Source organism: Trachymyrmex cornetzi, unplaced genomic scaffold (genome assembly GCF_001594075.2).
Source record: "Trachymyrmex cornetzi isolate Tcor2-1 unplaced genomic scaffold, Tcor1.1 scaffold23, whole genome shotgun sequence".
NCBI classification, from domain to species: domain Eukaryota; kingdom Metazoa; phylum Arthropoda; class Insecta; order Hymenoptera; family Formicidae; genus Trachymyrmex; species Trachymyrmex cornetzi.
The window spans coordinates 3743101-3765559 of record NW_017296956.1 but is presented as its reverse complement, the minus strand read 5'-3'; the positions used below and the strand labels follow the sequence as shown (position 1 = coordinate 3765559).

General features: G+C 37.0%; 4 protein-coding genes across 7 annotated transcripts in view; 3 read left to right on the top strand and 1 right to left on the bottom strand.

The window, feature by feature from the left end:
- Cp190 (centrosome-associated zinc finger protein CP190) overlaps positions 1–3829 on the top strand; it is a 5251-nt gene extending 1422 nt beyond the window's left edge. For all 3 annotated transcript variants that reach the window (XM_018507123.1, XM_018507122.1, XM_018507121.1), the window contains 4 exons: positions 221–421; positions 537–676; positions 745–1005; positions 1083–3829. In XM_018507123.1, the coding sequence (XP_018362625.1) occupies positions 254–421; positions 537–676; positions 745–1005; positions 1083–3117 (2604 nt within the window). In that variant the 5' untranslated portion in view covers positions 221–253 and the 3' untranslated portion in view covers positions 3118–3829. The remainder of the gene's footprint in view (positions 1–220; positions 422–536; positions 677–744; positions 1006–1082) is intronic.
- Positions 3830–4690: 861 nt separating this feature from the next.
- On the top strand, positions 4691–6387 carry LOC108760705 (zinc finger CCHC-type and RNA-binding motif-containing protein 1). The gene is made up of 4 exons (XM_018506793.1): positions 4691–5147; positions 5239–5350; positions 5758–6099; positions 6217–6387. The coding sequence occupies exons 1-4, from the start codon at positions 5035–5037 to the stop codon at positions 6334–6336; spliced, it is 687 nt and encodes a 228-aa protein (XP_018362295.1). The 5' UTR covers positions 4691–5034; the 3' UTR covers positions 6337–6387.
- Positions 6388–6950: 563 nt separating this feature from the next.
- Sbf (SET domain binding factor) lies at positions 6951–16883 on the bottom strand. Of its 2 annotated transcripts, XM_018506981.1 has the most exons (13): positions 16736–16883; positions 16307–16580; positions 15233–15318; positions 14878–15165; positions 14450–14669; positions 14122–14363; positions 9735–14044; positions 9511–9658; positions 8634–8779; positions 8334–8560; positions 7988–8194; positions 7807–7889; positions 6951–7567 (listed from the first exon to the last, which is right to left on the bottom strand). In XM_018506981.1, exons 2-13 carry the CDS (start codon positions 16404–16406, stop codon positions 7475–7477), a joined length of 6150 nt encoding a protein of 2049 aa, XP_018362483.1. In that variant the 5' UTR covers positions 16407–16580; positions 16736–16883; the 3' UTR covers positions 6951–7474. The 2 variants fall into 2 exon arrangements, with proteins under 2 accessions (XP_018362483.1, XP_018362482.1); XM_018506980.1 differs by having other exon boundaries at positions 16307–16883.
- A 709-nt stretch (positions 16884–17592) lies between these two features.
- LOC108760802 (VWFA and cache domain-containing protein 1) lies at positions 17593–22156 on the top strand. The gene is made up of 9 exons (XM_018506982.1): positions 17593–18270; positions 18342–18707; positions 18892–19062; positions 19125–19594; positions 19683–19884; positions 19979–20225; positions 20319–20985; positions 21066–21435; positions 21499–22156. The coding sequence occupies exons 1-9, from the start codon at positions 17763–17765 to the stop codon at positions 22035–22037; spliced, it is 3540 nt and encodes a 1179-aa protein (XP_018362484.1). The 5' UTR covers positions 17593–17762; the 3' UTR covers positions 22038–22156.
- The last annotated feature ends 303 nt before the right edge of the window (positions 22157–22459 follow it).

The window sequence follows — 22459 nt, the reverse complement described above, 5'->3', positions numbered from 1 at the left end:
ATCGGTTTGCAACTAATGTAGAATCGATTTTAAAGATAGAATAATTTTGATTAATCTTTAAAATTAAATATTTTTTATTAAAATCTATTTTCTAATTTAGAGTTCATGTGGTGTTTTATCTTCTGGAAAAGACCAGAAAGTAGAATGGTTCATTGAACATTTTGAATACATTTAACTTCTTGTTTGTAATATAATTTATATATATTATATTTTCAATTAGGTATTTATACTTTTATCAAATATACTTTAAAAAATGGAGCCAGGAATAATTCAAGAGAAGCCACTGCCTGCACGAGGCTTAAAACAAGTAAAAGTGGATAATTGGGGATCATTTTTTCTTCAACGACTTCAGACTCTTTACTTGGAGGAACAATTTCTTGATCTTAAAATTAAATTTCCTACAAGTAATATTACTGTACAGGTATAAATGATCTAACGTTTATATTATTAGTATAAAATAATAATATAAAAAAATAATTTGGGACATATATTTTTTTAAATATTAACAATAATATTATTAATACAAATTTCTTCAGGCCCATCGACTTGTAGTAACAACATGTACAGACTATTTTATGCAACTTGAAGAACAGCAGAAAGAAAAAAATGAAAATTTTAATGGTGTAATTATTATGCCTTCAGATATGCCTTATGAGTGTGTTAAATCTATTATAAGGTATTTTTAATATTCACTACAACATTTTTGTCGTTTATTTAATTAATTAATTATATATTCGTATACAGTTTTATGTATACTGGACAATTGGAATATTGGACATCAGAACAACATGCTTTGTATCGTACAGCGCAAAAGATGAATATGACAGTCCTAACAAAGTTGCTCGATGCTCAATTTAACACAAGTAAAATGCAAGATGATGTGGCAAAAACACCTTCACGTCCAGTTATAGCCGTCACAAAACCTTCAACTCCAATTGCAAAAACAATTACCAGCTCCACCAGTTCGGCATCAAACGTATCTGGGCAAACATTGCCAGGTAGAAAGTATGTATTCCATAAGTAATATTACAAACATACTTAATTTTGTGATAATAAAATGTCAATAATCTTTATTTTTAAAGGCTTCCCATATGGAAGAGAAAACTGGATGAATCTCCACCTGCACCAGCGAATTATGAAGTACGAACATTCCACAGTACATCTTCAACACATAAAGAGGCGACTCCTGGCCCATCCAGATTTGATCTTCCAGAAGCAGATGATATTGCTTTGGGAGTATTTTCTTCATTCGATGATATTACGTATAATACAAAACCTATTGTTCAAGCGTGCGATGCATATAAAAAAGACAACTCCTCTCTTAAAGGTTCGCCTGACAGAGATAGTAAAAACGATTCAACTGAAGATGAGGACGAGGATAATCTAGGAAGCGAAAAGAACTTGAGAGACACAAATTCAGATGATGATTGGAATATATCAAAAAATTATGAGAGATCTGAAGAAGGCCCATCTAAACGAGTACGTTTTGATTTGGAGGAGAAGGAAAATGTAGAAAAGCCTAAGTCGAATCATCCGAATACCGATGATTCTATCAATAATCACGCAAAGATTATCAGAGAAGTATTAAAAAAATATCCCCATTTAGTGAAGAACAATAAAAATATTCGCTTGAAAATCATGCAGAAAGAAACAAAATCCTCCGAAAGTAATACTGCGTGCAAAACAAAAATATCTTACGTGGTTTTAAAATCCGATCATCTATTGGCCACCAATAATGATGAAAATAATGATTCCAAGTGTAATGGCAGTATCGATGCCGAGACAGGTCCCTGGAAATGTAACAAATGCGATTTGGATGAGGAATATACAAATTATTATATGTACAGAAGACACATGCAGGATGTGCACGACGAGAAATTTGATCCGAGGGTTTGCGAGCATTGCGGTTATAAGGCAACCAAGCGCAACATTCTGATGTATCATCTTTATACCAAGCACAACGTGCCACCACCGAAGAGCATGAGCTTCCCAAAATGTCATGCCTGTTCATACATTGCCTTGTCAGAAACTCTGCTGGTGCGTCATCAGATAAACCATAATCATCGGCCTGCTGCGACCCGACATCATGCTTTACCTTCGGAGGATATTCAATGCAATCAATGTAATCAGTCATTCAAGAGTATCACTGAACTTACTACTCACGAATTGAACAGCGGACACGGAGGTATAACAGATGGTAAAGAGAAGGGTCATCGTTGTCCATACTGTGTCAAAGTGTTTGTGCGTTTGACAAACTTGCAAGTACATCTGGATTGCGCGCATAAACAATTACAGAGAGACACCACCGAGTCTCCTCCGTCCGCACCTCCATTAGAACCATCATCTGAAGCGGAAGCTCTCAGCCACGTCGCCAGTGGTATAGCCGCTTCCCTCGGTGTCGGAGATACGGAGACGGAGACTGCTGCGGAAACGCAGGAAGAAGAAGAAACCATAGAGATTGTAAAAACTAATGGTAATCAGTACATTGTACCAGATGTGTTGGATGATATGGAACATAACATCAGTTACAGTACGCATGAAATAGATGGCCAGCACATGATTATGTTAGTTAATAATGACGAAAACTATCAGCATGATGAGAACAATCATCATCAACAACCGCAACAGTTAGATATTGCCGATAATGAGCAGATAGTAATGCAAGGCACAGATGACGGTATGATTGTGTACATTCATGGTGCTGATGAGGCCGATTCTCGATCCTACGAGAGTTATCAGGCCGCCGAAGTTACACAGGAGACAGAAGAAATAGTAGAGGAGGTTGTCGAGGAAGTCGAAGAGGTAGTTATGGAGGAAGAGGAGGTACAGGAGGAAGAGGAGATGTCTCAACACATGTTGGAGGATTGTGCTGATAATCAAGTGGAAGAAGTGATACAATATGTTGAAGAGCAGACAGAGATAGTAGAGTACGACGAAGAACAATGTAGCGAACAGAGCAACAGTATGGATGATCAACAAGAATCTGTCATGATCATCGAGGAGGAGCATGTCGAGGGGGAGGAAGACATGGAAGAGACTACTGATAAACAACATAAGAAAATACAAAGTTTTACTACCGAGTGGGATGAAGATAGCGCGGGGTTAACAGAATCATGAATACTGTAATATTGGATTTTTTTATTTGCTTGTGTAATATGTTATTATATAACTTTAACCATAGTTTAATTTTAAAGCGACGCTTTAATGGAGATTTCGATTTTATATTTTACTTTAGATGCTTTTCAACAGAGACACGGATGACAGTGAATGATTATATCCTTGTCGTTTGTGAACGTTAAATAAAGATGAAATGCTTACAGAATGTCTCTTGCTGAAAAGCATTATTTATCTATGTAATGTTTGTTGATAATGAACAGTTATGCAACGGGCGCAATACAGCCATACCGATTTTACCACACATATATATATATTTAGCAGTAAGCCCACAAAATTAATCAAATTACATTTTAGCGACAGGCAGGAGTGGTATTATTGAAGATTATTGTATGAGCTTTGTAATACGTGAATTCTATCGTTGCACCGACACAGATTATTTTGTTTTAATATATACTGAAATATATATATTTTACAACTCAAAAAAGTGTAAGATCTCGATTATGAATTGAGATTATTATACAGCGGTAGCACTTCTAAGAGCCTGAGATAAGAATCTGTAATCTTTAAACTTGCGATTTTTTTTTCAAATACAATTATGTTTATATATGCATATGTAGCTTATTAATATAATCTAAATTAGGAGCCATTTCGACCAACTCCACGATTAACTTTAATCGACATTTGACTCGCTCGGCAAAATCATCTCTAATATACACAGTTCATTATTCTTAATATTTTTTCGATGTATTAAAAGTATAGTTTTATTAATTAATTTGATAATTTTTTAAATTAAAAAAATATAATTAAATAATTTGATATAATTTTATTAATAAAATAGTTAATTAAGTTAATCGGAGTTAGTCGAAATGGCCTTAATTTATAAATTTATTTCGTGAGAATACGCATTAGATATGTTAAAAGTATATTGGTGACCAATCACGTAGTTTTTTTAAATGCTATTCTACAGAATGAAAATATAACACGTTTAAAAGAAATCTTGAGAACGAATGTTCCTTCCAAATACCGCCTGTAATCTTTTATACCGCAATCGATAATAAATAATGATTTTTACAATTAAGAGGCGAAAGCTATAATGAAAATAAAATTTTTAGATTATAAACGCATAATGTTTTATGTTTTGGGTTGTGCACAATTATATGGAAAAGTATAAATAAATAAATGCAATATGTATTATACTTAAATACTCATATCGCAAGTACGAAATCGACATTTTGTCCGTGTTCGCAACATTTTTTATGCCCATTTCTACCAATATAGATTAATTTTAATCTCGGTTCAACTTACTCTTCGTCTTTTTCTAATCTTTAGAACTAGAAAAAGACAAAGATTAAGTTGAACCGAGATTAAAGTTGATCTGCGTTGGTGGAAACGGACCTTAGTGCATTTTGTTTCATGCATTATACGCATGATGCATCGTTTATCCTTGTTGCTCACCAAATGTTAAACAAGGATAATGGATGCATCATGCGCATCATGCGCGATACGGAACGCACCTAAAAGATACATAATGCGTATCATACGTGAAACGAAATGCACCCTAAAATGTTTATTTTTTATCGCTGAACTAAAATTTTTTATTTTTGTAAAATTTCAAGTATACTTATTTCACTTTAAGTACAAAGAGTGTATACGGTGTATACTAGGGGCTGCGGCTGCGTTCGATTGCAAGATTTGCAACGCAGTCGTCGGAACGCTAATTCAGGCTGTAAAAGCAGACCTTTTATCTCATCCTAACCTGAATTCGAAGCTTCTAGTTATTTTCTAATATGGTCATCCGTGGAATGCTTCTCGAAGAGATATTTGAAAGTTTAATATTCGTAAAAGAGTCAACAAGTTCGTAATCAAATGTGGTGGCTTTGTCGTAATCTTTATAAAGTAAAATAAATTTGCGAAAATATGAATGGTCGTATCGCCCCGAGCAAATCGACAGTTTATGTGTCAAATTTGCCGTATTCATTCACCAACAATGACATACATCAGCTGCTGGAAAGTTACGGCAAAATTGTTAAGTGAGTTATAATTATTTTTATTTAAATTTATTTACGTCAAGTCTACACACACACACATATACCATATTAATATTACGTCGTTTATTCACAGAGTAACGATAATGAAAGATAAAGTAACGCGTCGTAGTCGCGGCGTTGCCTTCGTCCAATTTCTTAGGATAGACGAAGCTGTATCTTGTGCGAAACGTCTCAATAACACAAAGGTAGGTAAATTTTAATTTCTTTATTTTTCCGATCGTTTGACTTCATACTTGTTTAAACCATCATATCACTTTGCATGGTCAATAATTCGATTGCTTGTGCATTTTTTTTCTGTGACAGTATACTTTCATAACTCATTGTAAAGGAATGTATAATCAGCTTTATAATAAATTAAATAATTTTTCTATTTTCTATTTAAATAAACCTAAAATAGAAAGTTAAAAAATTCAAACGTAAAACGTTTAATTTACATAGAACTGTTCTAGTGAGGAATTGAAGTTAATTCATAATTTGTGCCTTTTCTTAATTTCAGAAAGAGAAGACATGATGAGACCACAATTTTTAATAAAATTAATACATATTTTTTATGTATTATTAACATCCTCTTCCTTTTTTTCTTGATCGTTAGGTATATGGTCGCAGTGTAAAAAGTTCAATAGCAATTGACAATGGTCGCAGCACTGAATTCCTACGTCGTAGGGATTATCCCGACAAATCGCGGTGCTATGAATGTGGACAGGAAGGACATTTGTCATATCGCTGCAACAACAATGCACTTGGTCCTAGGGTAGAACCAAGAAAGAAAATTAGGATGCGAAAGAGAAAATTAGGATATCAAAGTACTTGTAATACAAGTTATTTTGATAGTGACAGTGCTAGTGATGAAGCAACAAAAAGACGTCATCTCGACGATGTTAATGATATTATAGAAGAAGAACCAGAAACGCTAAGTGCCGTTATTGCACTTGAGGTATAATCACGATTTTTTAATTAAATTTTTAATTAAAATTTGAAGAGAGAATGAACAAGTTAAATTTTTGTAGATTAAAAATTATAATTTTTACTCAAGAGTTATTTTATATTTCAGCAAAGACGGACAGAAATGGAACGTAGAAAAACAGATGGATACGATAGGAAAGAGACTGTATCAAAGAAACGCTATAAAAAGAATAATTATTTCAGTGACGAAGAGGATTTTAGCGAATAATACGTATATGATATGAAATAATATTAAATCTCGAAGGTATTATATATTGATAAATGTATATAAATATAAATAGTATCGCTTTTGTTTGCCAAGTATAAAGTACTTTCAAGCTATAATAAAAAGTACTCCAAATGTATTCTTAATTTAATTTTACTGTTAGCATGGTAGGAATATTAATCAAATATTTTTAACATATTTAGAGAGAAATTTTGTTTTTCTCATATAAGCTTTGAACTTAACACTTTTAACAAACAAGATCGCAACCTATCAAGTAATAATATTAATTACAATAGCATTTGATACAATTTTACACACACACACACATATATATATATATATGTGTGTATGTATGTATACATACACATACAGAATGTCCCAAGTTATCAAATTTTCATCTATTTTGTAAAAAGGAGAACAAAATCTTTTAATTAAAAAAATATTGGCTTAGTAAAAATTAAACTGTGTATTATTTTTCTGCTCTTGCACTTTAAATATTAGTAATCTTGATAATGCAACAAAAATTAAATTCTGTTGTGAAAAGATTTATTTAAAGATTAATGTATGTTTATTTGTGCCAAAAATAAACATATGGTTTGCGGTTAGTAATCGTTTATTTTTAGTAATTTATAATGAGCGTGTTATTAAGGAAGAATTGATCTCAATTTGTTTAAAGAACTTACAGAAACTATCTTGAGACAAGCTGTATATATTTCAATGGACATACACAATTTATTATATATGAGATATATTCGTTTTTGTATAATCCATTACAATTTAATATTAGAAAATATAAAACAAAATAAAAAAAAATTTAGGCGCGACATATAATATAACGATCTTTCATCTTCCAGCTGAATGAATAAACAAGTTTAATATAACGACATAATCATAAAAATGTACAGTATATTCACATACTAATCCTATATTGAGGATATGGATGTATCACATTTAATTTATGATACTATTTTTCAGTCCAACGAGTTTGCATTTTAAAATACTTAAAGCAAGATTACTGCAGTCTATGACGCATACAATTAGACTATACAAGATTATGTAACAAAATTAAAATCTGTTTTCTTGTCTATGTCAGTCACATCCAGAATTTGAAATTAGTACTATAATCAAGCGTTGTGTCACATTATTGTAAACACGCTTGAACTTTTTCGATCCATTCCTGCGCCGTCGTTGCATCAGCAGCGCAGAAGTTGTATGTTCGTCTGTTTGTACGAAGCTGTAAAGAAAATGATTCTTTCATGTTTGTAATATATGGCAAAAATTATATTTCAACAGTATCATACAAAAATGAATTAATTCATAAAATTGAAAAAAGTTAAAGATCATGGAAATTTGTGTCTTAATTAAACTTAATTTACTTAAAATTATTAATGTTGAAAAATTAATACATTTTTTATAAAACATTGTATTTAAATCGTGTATATGTTTTTCTATTAAAGTAAAATATATGCTCACATCAAAGAAGGATTTATCATCAGTTTTCTTTGGTGGTCCTGGCATTGGCGCAGCTGGAGTGACAGACACCACCTCAGCCAAATCTATATACAGAAAATATGTGATTTTGTAACACATACCTTGCCTACTTTCAAACTTTTCTCTTGTAATACTTAATTTTTTTTTTAGTTTAATTATATACCTATATATCCTTTACAATGCGAGTCTTCCACTGCGTCGTAATATCTCAGTTGATGCTTTATAGAATCTAGTACGAACCATCTTTGTTTCCAGCCCTTTAATAGAGCTCCCCGCTTATAAAGATAGCCCTCGTGCGTTCTATTTTCCGCCACATTACTCGAGAATTGTTCATAATATTGCTGGGAAGAAGTTTGTATAGTTGTTACACCTGCAAGAAAAAGCTTATATTATATAAAATTATATTATATAATAGCGAAAGTTTGAAAATTATAAAGTTGCTGCTATGAAGATTATATGTGAGAAACGCTTAATTAATATCCGTTCAGATTAATGAAATCAGCGCATACTAGAGTTTACGCTTCCGTTATCGCCACCGCTTCTCGTAAGTGTGTGAGTTTGGAGATTATCCGTCACAGCCTTATATTTTGTGCAATTCTTTGGCACAGCATCCGCGCATTTGTCGTGACACACATGACCGCAATCGATGCATCTTAATCCAGCCTTCACAGGACCCCATAACACGCCGGAACACGCATCGCAATGAGTCGGTGTAGCGGAATCTAATCGTTCGAACCTTTGGCAAACGTTTGCATTAACGATGTGTTTAACCAATTTGAGCAAATTGTGCAAATCGACATTAACGATACCTGTGTGGATGTGCATACACAGAGCCTTCGTTTCCGGTAGTGTTTCCGCCGGCAAGTTTGCCGCGTAATAATAGTTCTAAAGTAGAGCGTTTATGAATCAATCGACCGTGGTACCGTACGAGTGCCGTGCTGAATGACGCGTGCCGCTAGAAACAAAGAAAATTAATTTGGCTTTACAACAGTTATACAGGGTGGGGAAAAAGTATGGAAGCAAACAATTATTTCCGAAACTATTCATTTTTCGACAAAATGTCTTAGACATAATTTTTATGGTATGAAAAGATGTATTATGTGGCATAGACGGCATGACCTTGAAATGACCCTTACGAGCTGCATACAAATAACGTAATTGTTTCTTACATACAAATAACAATTGTTTCTTAACTGGGAGTGTTTTTAAGGGAATGGGGCTCATATTTTTTTTTCATACCATAAAAATTATGTCTAAGACATTTTGTCGAAAAATGAATAGTTTCGGAAATAATTGTTTGCTTCCATACTTTTTCCCCACCCTGTATATTTCGAATATATTCAGGCTGTAACACAAAGTCTCGAGATATCATTAATATATCGCTATAAATTCAATAAATATTTCATATATTCTTTTTTAATCATTGCAAAGGTTAATATAAAATAATATCTAATAATAAAATGTGTGTTATCAATCTGCTTTTTAACAATTATTTAACAGGATTTATTGATAATTGATAAATGAATTCTCATATGACTTTTAATTCGTAACGCTTCAACAAAGTCTAATAAAGATTATACAATAGTATACATAATCATATATATTTTGTTTTCTTGCGATGATACTCGCAAAACTACCTTGGCAAGAATAAAGAATTTCTTGTACGAATATTCTGTTGCGACTTACAGCAAGAGAATCGGTGTTGGGTAATTCGAGTTTATCCCAGAGTACTTTCCATTTTTGCGGTAAATGTCCCAATTCGGTTTCCAACTTGTGAATTTCTTCTAAAAGATGCGAAAACTGATCGGGCACCATTGTGCTGACTCCGTCGTATCTACGAAAAAGATTGTGATTTGTAACTTGATGATTTCTTTGAGAGCGTTAAATGTGGCATTTGAAGTAATAATCACCCCTGAGTGACCACTTTACGATTGCTCTTAACCACGCCATCCGCAGCCTCAGCCTCTTCCTCCTGCTGGGAGTCCTGTTGCAGCACTTCCAGATCGTATGCCGGACCGTGTGCCAGTTCTTCTTCCAAGTAAAACTGCCAGATGTCCAGACTCGGTAGATGGGATACTGGTCGCAGAACAGGATTTTCCGTGTTCGGTGTGTACATAAAATTATAAAATAATGGACATCTCGCATGTTGCTTCTCTATGTAATCGAATATACTCTGCCCGAGATTGCAGCCAAGTGTTTGTTTGTTTGTTCCCGCTAGTCTACCGCCAGGATAAATCGTATCGTCATCGCTACCGGTGTCCACGCCCTTGTGATGACTCGTTAAGGAACCTCTTTTATCTTCGATAGCGGTGATACCGCATTCTACTCTGTCAAATTCGCAGTCCAACAGAAATGTACGAAAGCGGCAGGACACCGAATGATAAGCTAAGAACTTTAAATAGTATTCGTTGAATTCGAAGGCCAGAGGAAATTGTTTCTGTATCTGATGCACTATGTCCAGGAACTGTAGAAACGTAGGCGTGAAGTTTGTCGTTTGCGAATTCGCAGCGAGATTGCTCCTGTGGCCGAATCTGTGCCCGAATCCGAGCCACTCCTTTTCAATTAAGGTCCTAAAGCCGTCGATTGTTCGATAATGTGGATCGAGACACACCTGCGCTATGGAGCAAACGGTGGTTGTTGTATCCCAACCATCTTCCAGACAAACAGCTACTGACGAGCCCTGCATATCCATGAGGTCTATGACTGCTCCCGCTAGTTGCATCAGGCTCTGCAATTGCTGCAACCACTCCGAACTCTCGATGAGTCTGTAGAAACTCTGATCGGGTTCTACATTAGGCGAACTAGGCACACACGCTCGCATCAGCTTCTTAAATGCAGCTTTCGTATGCCTCACATCATAATATTCTACCGGAATGAAATCCGTCTTGGGGGTAGATTCTGCTTTCACACCTTTCATATGCGCCTTCTCACCTAGAATGTAGAGAGCGGCACGTTGAAATGTGTGAACACATTCCGTACCGCTGTCAGAATCTGCTGAATGTCTGACAGTTCCGCGCTGATGATGAACTGAAGTTAAGGAAGCTTGGGAATTGTGTCGTTTGTCCTTCAGGGAACCCCATCGACTGAAATTCTTGGGACCTTTGCCGCCCGATGAACTGAGAGTGCCTAGGGGTTTGTTAAATGGATTGCGGCGCGATTGTTCAGGCGTGGCGTTACGATCTTCTGCTGCTAGTAATAGAGAGTCTATACTTAGAGAGCTGTCGGACATACCCCAAGCGGAACCTTGCCGCAGTACGGAAAGCGGTGTCACAGCAACAAGCGCCATCATATATTTCTCCTGCTCCAGAGAAGAAGTGGTCTCTGAGGATGTAGTCTTTAGATTACTGCCAGAGGTCGGATGGGCTTTCAGCATACCCATTACGCCTTTCCCATGATAACCCGCACCTCTAATTAGCAACGCTTTTGTTCGCGGATGTCTCCAGGTGACGACTGGCATTCTACTGTGACGATGAAGTCTGCAGAATCGCCGAATACTTTCGTCTGACACGGAAGTTGGCACAATCAGAAGTGCAGGATAGCTTCGACAAATCATATAGGCGCAGTTCACCGAAGTCAATCGGAAGGGTTCATTACGACGATTGTTATGAGGCCCGTTTGAATAGAGACCCAGTCGGTACCAGTCTCTGACGTAGCTACGCTCAGACAAACGTTCGAGGGTCTTGGCGTCAGTCGGTGGTTGTGTCACCACGCCAGGTATCTCGAAATCGTCTACGCTGAGATCGTCATCGTGGCTGAGCTCGTTGCTGTCGGTCATCGGCAGACTCATTCGGCCAGGTGACGTCATGTACTTATTGTTGCTGTTGATGAGATTCATATTCGGCAGAACATATTTTTGCCGCTTGGACGATTGTTTCGGCTTAAAACCTGCTTTTCGCGCAGTTTTCAATAGCGTTTTTTTCGCAAAACCCTTTAGAGTAGCATTTTTTTCCTTGCCCTTGTGATGCGCTGTTTGTGTAACCAAGACTTGACCATTAAACGCGAAATGATGGAAGATGTGCGGCGGATATCTAGCTTTGTGAACTAATTTCCTCAGAGTGTCGATATTCTCTGGTGTAACCTCCTCATCAAAGGCCAATTTTATCAACTGGAACGTACAAGAACGTAATTGCAGGCCTTCCTGAAGGCATTGATCCAAGTGCGCCAGATGTTGCACAGCGACACGCTTCTCCTTAGTCAAAGACGTCACAGGGAAAGCACGGACGACTAATTGTTCGCAGGCAAACGGATCACAAGGTATACCCTTGAACACTATTCTATAATTCGTGAGGAAGATTGCACCTTCGGCTGGCAAGAGAGGCGGTATTTTGGGTAATCCTGAGGAACTCTCCTCCCTACCGTCTGGCAGCAAGTAAACGCGCAAGCCGTCCATTATCACTTCTTCACCAGGCAACATATTCGGTGTCAGGATCTTCGGTTTTTGTATCGGTGGCAGTCTCTTACTTTCTCTGTGAACTGCCTCGAGCGTCTCGATGTGCATGTGAACAACACCTGGAACCATTTGATGTAGGCAACGCACATGTTCGGCGCTAACGCCACCCTCGGTACACACGCGATCGACGAATCGCGAGACCATCCGAATGACCGCACTGCCAGTTTCACCTGGATCAGTCTCTTCGAATCCTGATTCGGCATCGCCGCTGTCGCTCGCCACGCTATTCGTGATACTATTACTGGCGCGTTCTTCGTCGTAGATGTGATCCTGACGATGCGTTTTCGAACCAATGTCTAACGGCACTAGTAAATAGACCATTCTGTTGGCATAATGAATAGCCTGGCTGTACATAGTACTCTCTTCACTATTCACGAGTTCTTTCTGCTTCTCGGGATCGATGGACTGCCAGATACGCATCTGATCCGCAGCTATCTCTAACGCCGACGGTTCCTGAACTTGATAGATGGAATATCGGTCGCGATATGGAAACTCTTTACCGTCCCGTGGACTGATAGGGCTTAGAATACCATCGTTCATGAGCCTAGGTGGCGAATTATCACCTGGCAGATACAAACGTTTGATGTCTTTCTGCACATCTAGATAGAAAGCGTCTTCCCAAAACTGTTGATTCTGCCATACCGGATGCTCCTGGATGCAGGTGTATGCGAATTGAATTACGCCGGTGCACAACTTCCTGCAAAACGCGGTAGCGAGTGGCAGTAGTGCAGCGGCGACTCCGTGCTCATCCATCGACGAATCGTCTTGCAGCGCGCAATTCATCAGACGTACCACCAGATCGAATTGCTGATGTTCCAACATAGCCTTGTTTCCAACCACATGCTGCGACAACTCCATGCAGAGTGCCAATCGAGCAGCTTTGCTTTTTAAAGCTCGCAAGACGGCTGGAAACGTCTTGCGAGCATCCGAAATCTTATTTTCGAATATACAGTTGATGCAATTGCGTAATACTTCTAATCTACGAGCTGAATTGCTAACTAGGTGTCTAGTGTCATGAACAAATGAAATGTGTGGACCTATAGGCACGATGCGGGGTTGAATCGGCCGCAAGGACGACAATCTGACTTTAAGATTATTCTTCGCAAGACCTTCATCGATGATCGCTTGAACCTGCTCCGGATTGATACGTGGCAAGAGAGGCTGGTGAATCCTCGCAAACGCGCCCTCGGGTGGCTTCAAGATTTTCTGTACGTACGGTTGAGGATTCGGATTTTCGTTCAAGTATAACTGTTGAGCTAGCTCTTGGATATGTGTCAAGATGACTCGATGATCCTGCGTTTCTTGCTTCAGCTGATCACTCAAATTACTGTATAATTCATCCCACACGTCGCAAGGTCTCCACGGTGGACCTCTTTCTGCGATAAAAGATGTAAAAAACATACAATCCAGAACTCTCGTGGTGAAGTCGCAGTCGGTTAAACCTCTCTCTCCTAGAAACGCGGCTTTGTGAAAAGTGATAACAGGTTTCTGGTGTATTCGTATCAACGTCAGACAGCTACGGTATCCTTGCAACAATTGAGCAAAGGTTCTCATAAATACCGCCCTGAGTTCTTTGTCGAGCATAGGAGAATGTGGAGCCCTGGTAGCAAGTGGAGGAAATGCGTAATCCGCGCATGCCAATTCTGGCTGCAACACTAGGGATAACGCGTCTTGCGTCTGCGAGAGCAATGGTTCCGGTAATAAAGCAAGCGAAACACCATCCGGAACTGTTAATGAACCTCCGTCCAGATCGGCGACTATTACATCCATCTGTAAACATAAAGATCATAATAAGCGAATTTGAATTAAAATAATTATCCAATATTATATATAAAAATTAGCCTTACAAGTTCAGCAACTTCGTATTTTAACGAACTGTGTACACCCATAATAAATGGTGTTGGAGTGCTGAGTATTTCAACTAAAGCCGCTGGCAAAAGAGGAATGTAAACATGTGAATATCTGAACGGATACATCAACGCTGTCAGGGCACGACACCCTTCGGTCAGTCGAGAATAACTGGCAGAATGGAAAAGTATCTTATGCTCTGTCATAACTGCACAAAATAATACTAACACATTGCGAATACCTAGAAATAACATTACGTGTCAGATAATTACATAATATATATAGACAGTTAATTATTGCAAATTGCGTGCTTTGTTACATTCTTACCTAATTGCTGAAATAATAAATTTACACTAGTATGAGTTATAGGAAGAGAAGGACTAATTGGTGGTTGAAGCGCCTGACGATCCCCTGCTCCAATGCTGAATCGTACCTGTGGCCCACCAGCAGGAGGTACTTGGATACATCCTAATATGTTTCCGACTAACGTCTCTAACGGTATACCAAGATTTTCTACATACACCGTGTATATAATGCCAAGACAGTTCTACAAGAATAAGAAATCATTATTAAATGGATGAAAAGCATAGATGATGAGATATTAATTACGGGTCTGTTTTTTATTCCTGCACTAGAATTTTCTCGTTTTCGTCAAATATTAAATATACACCTATTTTACTTTAAGTTTTTAAAAGTGTATACTAGTTTAGCTATAGAAAACAGATCTTATATTAAATATATAAATATTCACATACTCTAAATGTTTCTATGTAATCGAGTCTGGAAACCAGCACCAGACATTTAGGTGCATACATAATGCTATGATGTGCAATGGCGGGTATCGCCCTGACCAAGGGGCGACTATCTCCATCTACGGGGTCCTCTTCCTCGTCCACGGGTTTGCTTGGCACGATCGATACAGTTTCATTGAAGCACATGCAAGCGCAATAATGTCGATTTGCATCTATATCTGTCAATATTGAAACAAAAAAGCGTGGCTCTTGCCTTTCCGTTGATAAAGCCCATCCTTGTGGTTGACAAAACTATAAGACAGTACATGAGTAAAAACATGACAATGTAACAAATCTTTAAAAAGAAATAGTGTTTTACCCATTCAATTCCTTCAATGAAAGGTGTATCTGGCCAATCTTTCTCTGGGAATCGTTGTAATATAACTCCACTACTTACACCACCCCCTGTAATGATAACACATGCATATAAATAAATGCATATATTATATATTTGTTGATGTTAGCTAATGCAACAATAATTATGGATCAGCCAAGAATTTGCTGTATATATAGAGAGAGTTAAACTACAGCTACTTTCCTTTTAGGAGATACAGTCAATGTAAGTATCATTCTGTCTTATATTGGATGCCATGAAATGCTTTTCAGCAAGAGATATAGTTGACACAATATAATACGTTGAATCATTACATCCTTATTGTTTGTTAATGTTAAATAAAAATGAAATGTTTCACTGTATTACTGTGTCATTTGTGTTGTTTTCTGAAAAATATCAAAGAATAGAACCATGTTTATATAGTTGTTTTCCATTTTCACACAAGTAATACTTGTGTGACTCTAAATTTTTGTATTTTATATTCAGATAATCATTATTACTTGCTTTGGTGTGTGACAAAGTTATTGTATAACAACACAGGTTTATAATCTCACTTTTAATGTTAGTTAACACAAGACTCAGTAAAGCACATGGTCTCATGGTCAAATTGTAGATAAGAACTCAGTTGAATCTTACTTATCAGAATGAAAAGGAATATACATTCAATTGGAGTTATGAGATCACAAATAAGAATTATCTAAGTTTTGATAAATGGAAAGCACTCGTGGATGTTTTCCAGCAAGAGATAAAGATGATACGGTATAACATTACTTGTTTATTAATGTTAAGCAAAGACGAAATGATCATTGTGTCTGTATCTCTTGCTGGAAAACCATGTATCTCCTAAAAGGAAAGCAGTCTACATCTGTTATTTTCAATACTTTACTTAACTTTTCTTAAGTGATCAACCTTTCTTCAATGTCTAGATATTGTCATTGTTAATTTTGATGGAAAAAATATAACAAAATTAGACTTTAGAAAATACTGAACAAAGAACAGCAAAATGTTGAATGTGAGAACCTAACGACAAATGTCAAGTGCATCTCGACAATGACTTACTTTCTTTCTCGTGATCGTAGCCGACCACGACAAAGTAGTCGGCTAACCGAGACATCTCGGTGTATTCGTGGGGCTGAGTGGGGGTGGTTGCGCTCAACATCCCACGTCGTGTTCGTTACACGTGATTTCATGGACTACGGCCTGCCTCGTCGTTGCGGTTCAGCAACTCGTTCTATCTTGCGTCAAAAACGTTAGGAGAGGCGCATTAACGCGGGGATCGACGTGAAGACGTCCCGGACATAGCGATTAGTTCCACGTTACGATCTCTCTCGCGCTGTTAACGCACGAAAACGTCAACAAACGTCAAACCGTGGAATTGCAGTAGCAACGTACCGAGATCTCGAGCATCCGCGTTAAGAAAAAAAAAAAAGATATACACGAGCGGAGGAAATCTCGCGTGCACGGACACTTTGCGATCGTCGCGCGCACCTCGAGCGTATCTCAATAACGCGACATCGCGCCCAATCGCGCCGCTACTGCCGCTGTTTCGCAACGTTCCAGGGACCCGCCGAATTAGCCGAATAACGATGCCACACCCCGAAACCTCAATCCATAACCTGCCAAACTCAAACGCCACATTGGGTGTTTGTTGAGCTGAGCTCGCGTAGCACGGGCCGAAACATCCCACGATTACGAAAACCGAAGATGAGAAACGCGTCGCCGCTGCTCCGACCGCCCCGACATTCAGACGTCGGCGTAACGTTTTTTTCGCCGTCTGCCGGCAGCACTTAAAATTAAAAACTGGTAATATAAAAAAATTAATATTAAAAAAATAGAGTACATGTTAATTTAATATAAATTTTAAAAAATATTTAAAATACATAAAATGTTTCGATATGTAAAAAAATTTTTAACAGAGTTTTAATTAAAAAAATTGAACTTGTCCAGAAACAAAAGATCATGATGTACGGATATCTAGATGCGATTATCAGAAGAAGCTGTATTATATCTTCGTCTTTGATTGAAATTAATAATTACTGTTTCTGTACATGTATTTTCTTTGTCTTGTTTAAAATATTCCTTAAATTCATTTTTCGAGAAATCAGGAATGAATTATACAATTTTTAAGTTTTTTTTTTGTTTGCCATAACCTCTTCATATAACTTATATTAATCATGATTAATCATTGTTTGCCGTTATTACTATTAATAACATTTATAAATTTTTATTTCAAACGTCTTCGCTTTCAATGATGACGTTGATGAATCATATTCGTCAAGAACATCACTAATTATGATAAAATATTTTTTTTTAGACGCCATATTGTACGAAGTGCTGAAACAAAATGACGCTGAAGCGTGAGAAGCGTCAAATGCGATCAGTGCGCATCATGCGTGATCATGCGTAAAGGCATCCGGAAAGCTTCCAGAATCGCGCGATCCACGACGACGCTGCTTGAAATGCTGATTTATCGCCGGCATGAGCTGTTGTTGTCGTAACGTGAATTCGTAAGGTTATGATTATGATGAGGGACGCTTGCCGCCGAAGCTTCGTTGGGATGGCTGTAAACAAGATTTTGTATTTGGGTTCGGTGTTGATACTGATAAATCTTTGCGTAGCCTCTAATGACGATATCACCAGGTGCCAGTTCGGCAAGTCGATGCGTAAACAGGTGCCAGCGGAACCCCTGAACGGCATGTGCCTGCGAGATGTAGTGATGCGTCTGTCAAAGATGCTGCGATCCGTTGTCGACGAAGAACTCGGCGCTTCCTCGTTTCAGGAGATGATCAATAAAATAGAATTCATGAGTGTTTCCAGCGATTTGGATGTGAAATTAAGTACCTTAGTTAAGAAATTTAATAATAAATTAGAGGTGCACATCAATGCCTCCAATGAAGTCTACGAAGTCGTACACTCCATACTGGCACGCAGTCCACTGTCTAATATTTATTCTAGTCAATTAGTCGATTACGATATGATGGAGATGAACAGAGTTTCAAATATATGTACGGATATCGTAAAAGGTATCTTTTATTGAATATATAGTTTTATTCTTTATCAAGATAACGTGATATATTATTGAGTTTGATTACAGAACTTACAAGGCAGTTAAGAAGCCAAGAGTGGAAGAGTATGCATATACTGCCAATAAACGAACCAGATACAATGTGTGGACCACCTACATTGGCTTACAATGTCGGACCTCTTTTATTATCCCAGTACTGTCATGAAAAAAATGTCATTCTACTTTTGGAACATGGCACATTCATGTCTGAATCTGAGCTAGCTTTAGTTCAATTGACAGCCAAAACTATTGTAGATATGCTTTCTGAAACAGATAATGTTACCATTGTGGGCCTTGCTCATACTGTTCCCCTGCTTTGTAAAGATAGCTTGTTAAAAGCAACAGATATTAATAAGTTTCAGTTGACCCGTTATATCGATAGTTTAACTAGAATAGGTAAATAGACAAAGAGTAATTATATTTTTTCTTATTTTTAGGTTTTTTATTTGTAATATATGATTTGTTTATATCTAGTTACCTTCAGTCTATTTTGTTTTATTCTTATTATCGTTTCTATTAATGAAATATACATATTGTTTATAAAATGTATGCTAATTTTATTCTCTTAATTTTCTTTCAGATTCAAATGAAGTGATGAAGATTGATTTTATAAAATTAACACAAAATCTAAGGGGTGAAGTGCTTATTTTGCATTTAATTAATAAATTACAAAATACATCAAATGCACAAAGAATTTTTGAAATAATTTCGGAACAATTTAAAGTTTATCTCAAAACTATTATTGTCACAGGTAAGCTAGTTTTATTATTTTAATTATACAAAAACTGTTTTTATATCATAATGTATTTTCAGATCAACAAGCATCCACTGTCATTAAGAAATTAAACGACAGTATCGTAATTTTTCCAATGCAAAATGTTCTTGGATATGAGATAGGAAAACTATTTTCTTGTTTGCAATGTCCTGATCATATTAAGAAAGATTTTTATGTATCAGACCCATATATTGAGCCATATAGCAAGACAATGACGATATCTATCGGGCAAGTTAGAAAGACTGCGTTACTATCTCTAGATATAAAACTGCGTGATTTCCTCGATGACATAACATATTTCAACGTTGGTTCAAACATATATGCTATATTCTTTGATAGCAAAGGAGTGGTTTGGATGCATAAAAATTTTCCTAGATTTGAGACAATGATTGAGCAACCGCTTAAAGTGCATTTGCAAGACATTGAAAATATAGATAGTCGAACAGTATTGAAAATGATAAATGAGTTTGAAGGAATCATAAATGTAAAGACAAAGTTAGGCGAACAGGTAAGATAATACATCTGTAAATATATTTGAGAATAAAATAAGAAAAAAATAAAATACACAGAATATTTTCTTTTAATGTACAATATAGAAGCGGTATAGATGGAAACACTTAAATTATAATGATTTGATAATATGCTTGGTATCAACAACTGAAGAGGGAATATTACCTGTCGCGAGAAATGCGCCTCCACTGCCGGCAAATATATTACATCACCGTCTCGATCTTATGCTTCAAACTGTCGTTGATAAAGACATATTTTGCATTTATAGAAACAAGATTGTAACTTTATGTAAGGAAATAAAATCTTTTACTCCAGTTACACTATCGTTTGTAAGACTTATAAATGTTATTAAAACTCATCTTTTTTCTTTCTTTTTTTTTAGCAACGGGTGTGATTTATTTATCACCATGGTGCTTTCAATCCCCAATGGAACAACTGAAATTACTAGAAACAGGTTCAACCGTGAATGTACAAAGCTATATGGCATTTCTAAAAGATGTAACGGGTCTTTTGGCTAATCCTGGTTTACTTCCATCTGTAAAATCAGATGCAGCGGCGCTAGCATCAGTTTTAGAACATTTTAAAAAGCAGCACGCCGAGAGTCCATTAAATAAGTTTATTATAAGAAGGTAATTACAAGTAATTATAATTTTACATATAATTATCAATGACTTATAAGACGATACCTTTACATTAATTTTATTTTGTGAATTTTATTTTAGATATGTTGTCAGTACAGTTAGTGGTGTGTTAGAAATATTTCCAGGGATGATATTAGATTCTGGTTTTGATCCCAAAAGGCGAATGTGGTATGGGAAGGTACTGGAACAACTTGACAAGATAATCTTAACTCCACCTTACTTAGATGCAGGTGGATCAGGCTATGTAGTCACTCTGAGTCAAACTGTCAAATATTCTATGAGGATTAATGGAAGTACAGATTATGTAATTGCTGTTCTGTCTATGGATGTTACAATGGGTTACATTATGAGATTGTTGTTGGAAATGTTTCCATTCTGTCATGATGTAACTGTAAAGTGTTTCTTGATGGATGATAAAGGCTATTTGGTATCACATCCGAAGTTATTGGAAGCGACAGGCAAAATCGAGCAACAACATTTAACACACAAGGAACTTTTAGTGGCTAATGACATATTGAATCACGGAATGTTCGTGAAAAAAAAATCATGCGCCAGCTACTTAGATGGTACTGTGCAGAGATACTATCAGTTTAATACGTCGCTCGATGAGGTGCTCACTAATATGGCACATGGCGAGCACTGTGTTAGATATCAAGTAGCTGCTGTACCAGGAACCAATGTATTCCTTGGTGTTGTGAACACGACTACTCAGTGTAATTTGCTTAGAGCTTTTTGTCCGTGCAGTACGGTAAGCTCACAATTTTTATTTTAAAATATTTTTTAATTTCTTAAATAATATATTGTATCTGTTTATTTTAAATATTGCAGATGGATCATTCGTGCCTGAATTGTAAAAGTATGGAACAAACTGGTTGTGAATGTCCTTGCGAATGTTCCTTGTATTCTTCTAGCTGTATGCAACAAAATATCGATAATTTGGATTCTTGTCCACCTATATATGAGCAAGGATCTAGTTTACAGACTCCGTGGATAGAGCCGATGAATTTTAAATCGTGCCCAGTTATCAATTGCAAATCATATACTACGGAGAGAGACTGTTTAGGTGTAGCGGATTGTCAATGGTGTCATGTCGATACCGATGGAGAGACTCCTTTGCAACAACCGTTTTGCTCTGATATGTCCATATGTTTTAAAGGAATCTTCGGTTCTTTAATACCTTACGGCGATGGCACTTACAGTAAGTTTGCCTTTTTTGTTTATTCGCATTAACCATTGGATAACAAAATTATGCGTTTTGCAGATTCGCAATCGACTGACGAGATCGCGATACGAGAGTGGCCATCAGTTGGGCCGGTAGCTGGTGGAATTCTTGCACTGTTTTTGATTCTAGGTTTCATTGTGTTTTGCTACAGACTCCGATCAATGCATTCGGGTCTAGAGCATCAATGTTTACATATTCATACCTCCCCTGATACATTGCGTATGACGCATATCGATGGCGATCCGGAACCTGCAGAATTAGATCAGATTAAAAATAATTTAGATTGTCTCGTGAGAGACAATGTGGCCCGTATATCACCGTACAGAGTTTCTACTAATTACAGAAGACCACCCGGTGGGGACAGTGATCATGGATATAGCACAATGACACCTCACGATGATTCTGAACAACAGACTTTTGCCTCCGAACCCCTATTAGCGGTTGAAAATGACGTCGAATCGGATTTGACTAAACAATCTGGCATTGGAGTGCCTTCTCCTACGACATATTTAGGATCGCCACATCATGTTTTAGCACCTGTGACTGTCCATCGAGATATGGAAACGAATTACTGTTGACTGATGAAACTTATAGCGTTTTCTCTTGGGATACACTGGGTGCAGTCGTGCACCAGTTGCGTGTAAAGCCCGTATCAGACTACTGACTCTGCAAGCCGACCCGATTGCCAACTCTGACTGCCGACCAATAATGGACCAATCACAATGAGACTGATTCAATGTGATTGGTCCATTATTAGTCGATAGTCAGAGTTTGCAGTCGGGTCGGCTCGCAGAGTCGGTAGTCTGATACGGGTTTAAGCGCTACACTCAGCTATACTACACTAGAGTGGTGCACACCATGATGTACACTACATCATTATTGCGCTAAAATCCTGTTCTCGCTTGACTTCCAAATTGATTTTCAAATTTTAAATTTCACACTGGCTCTGCACCGTCCTTTTAAGACGGTGTAGCAAAATTCCATAAAAAATTTGCACTAC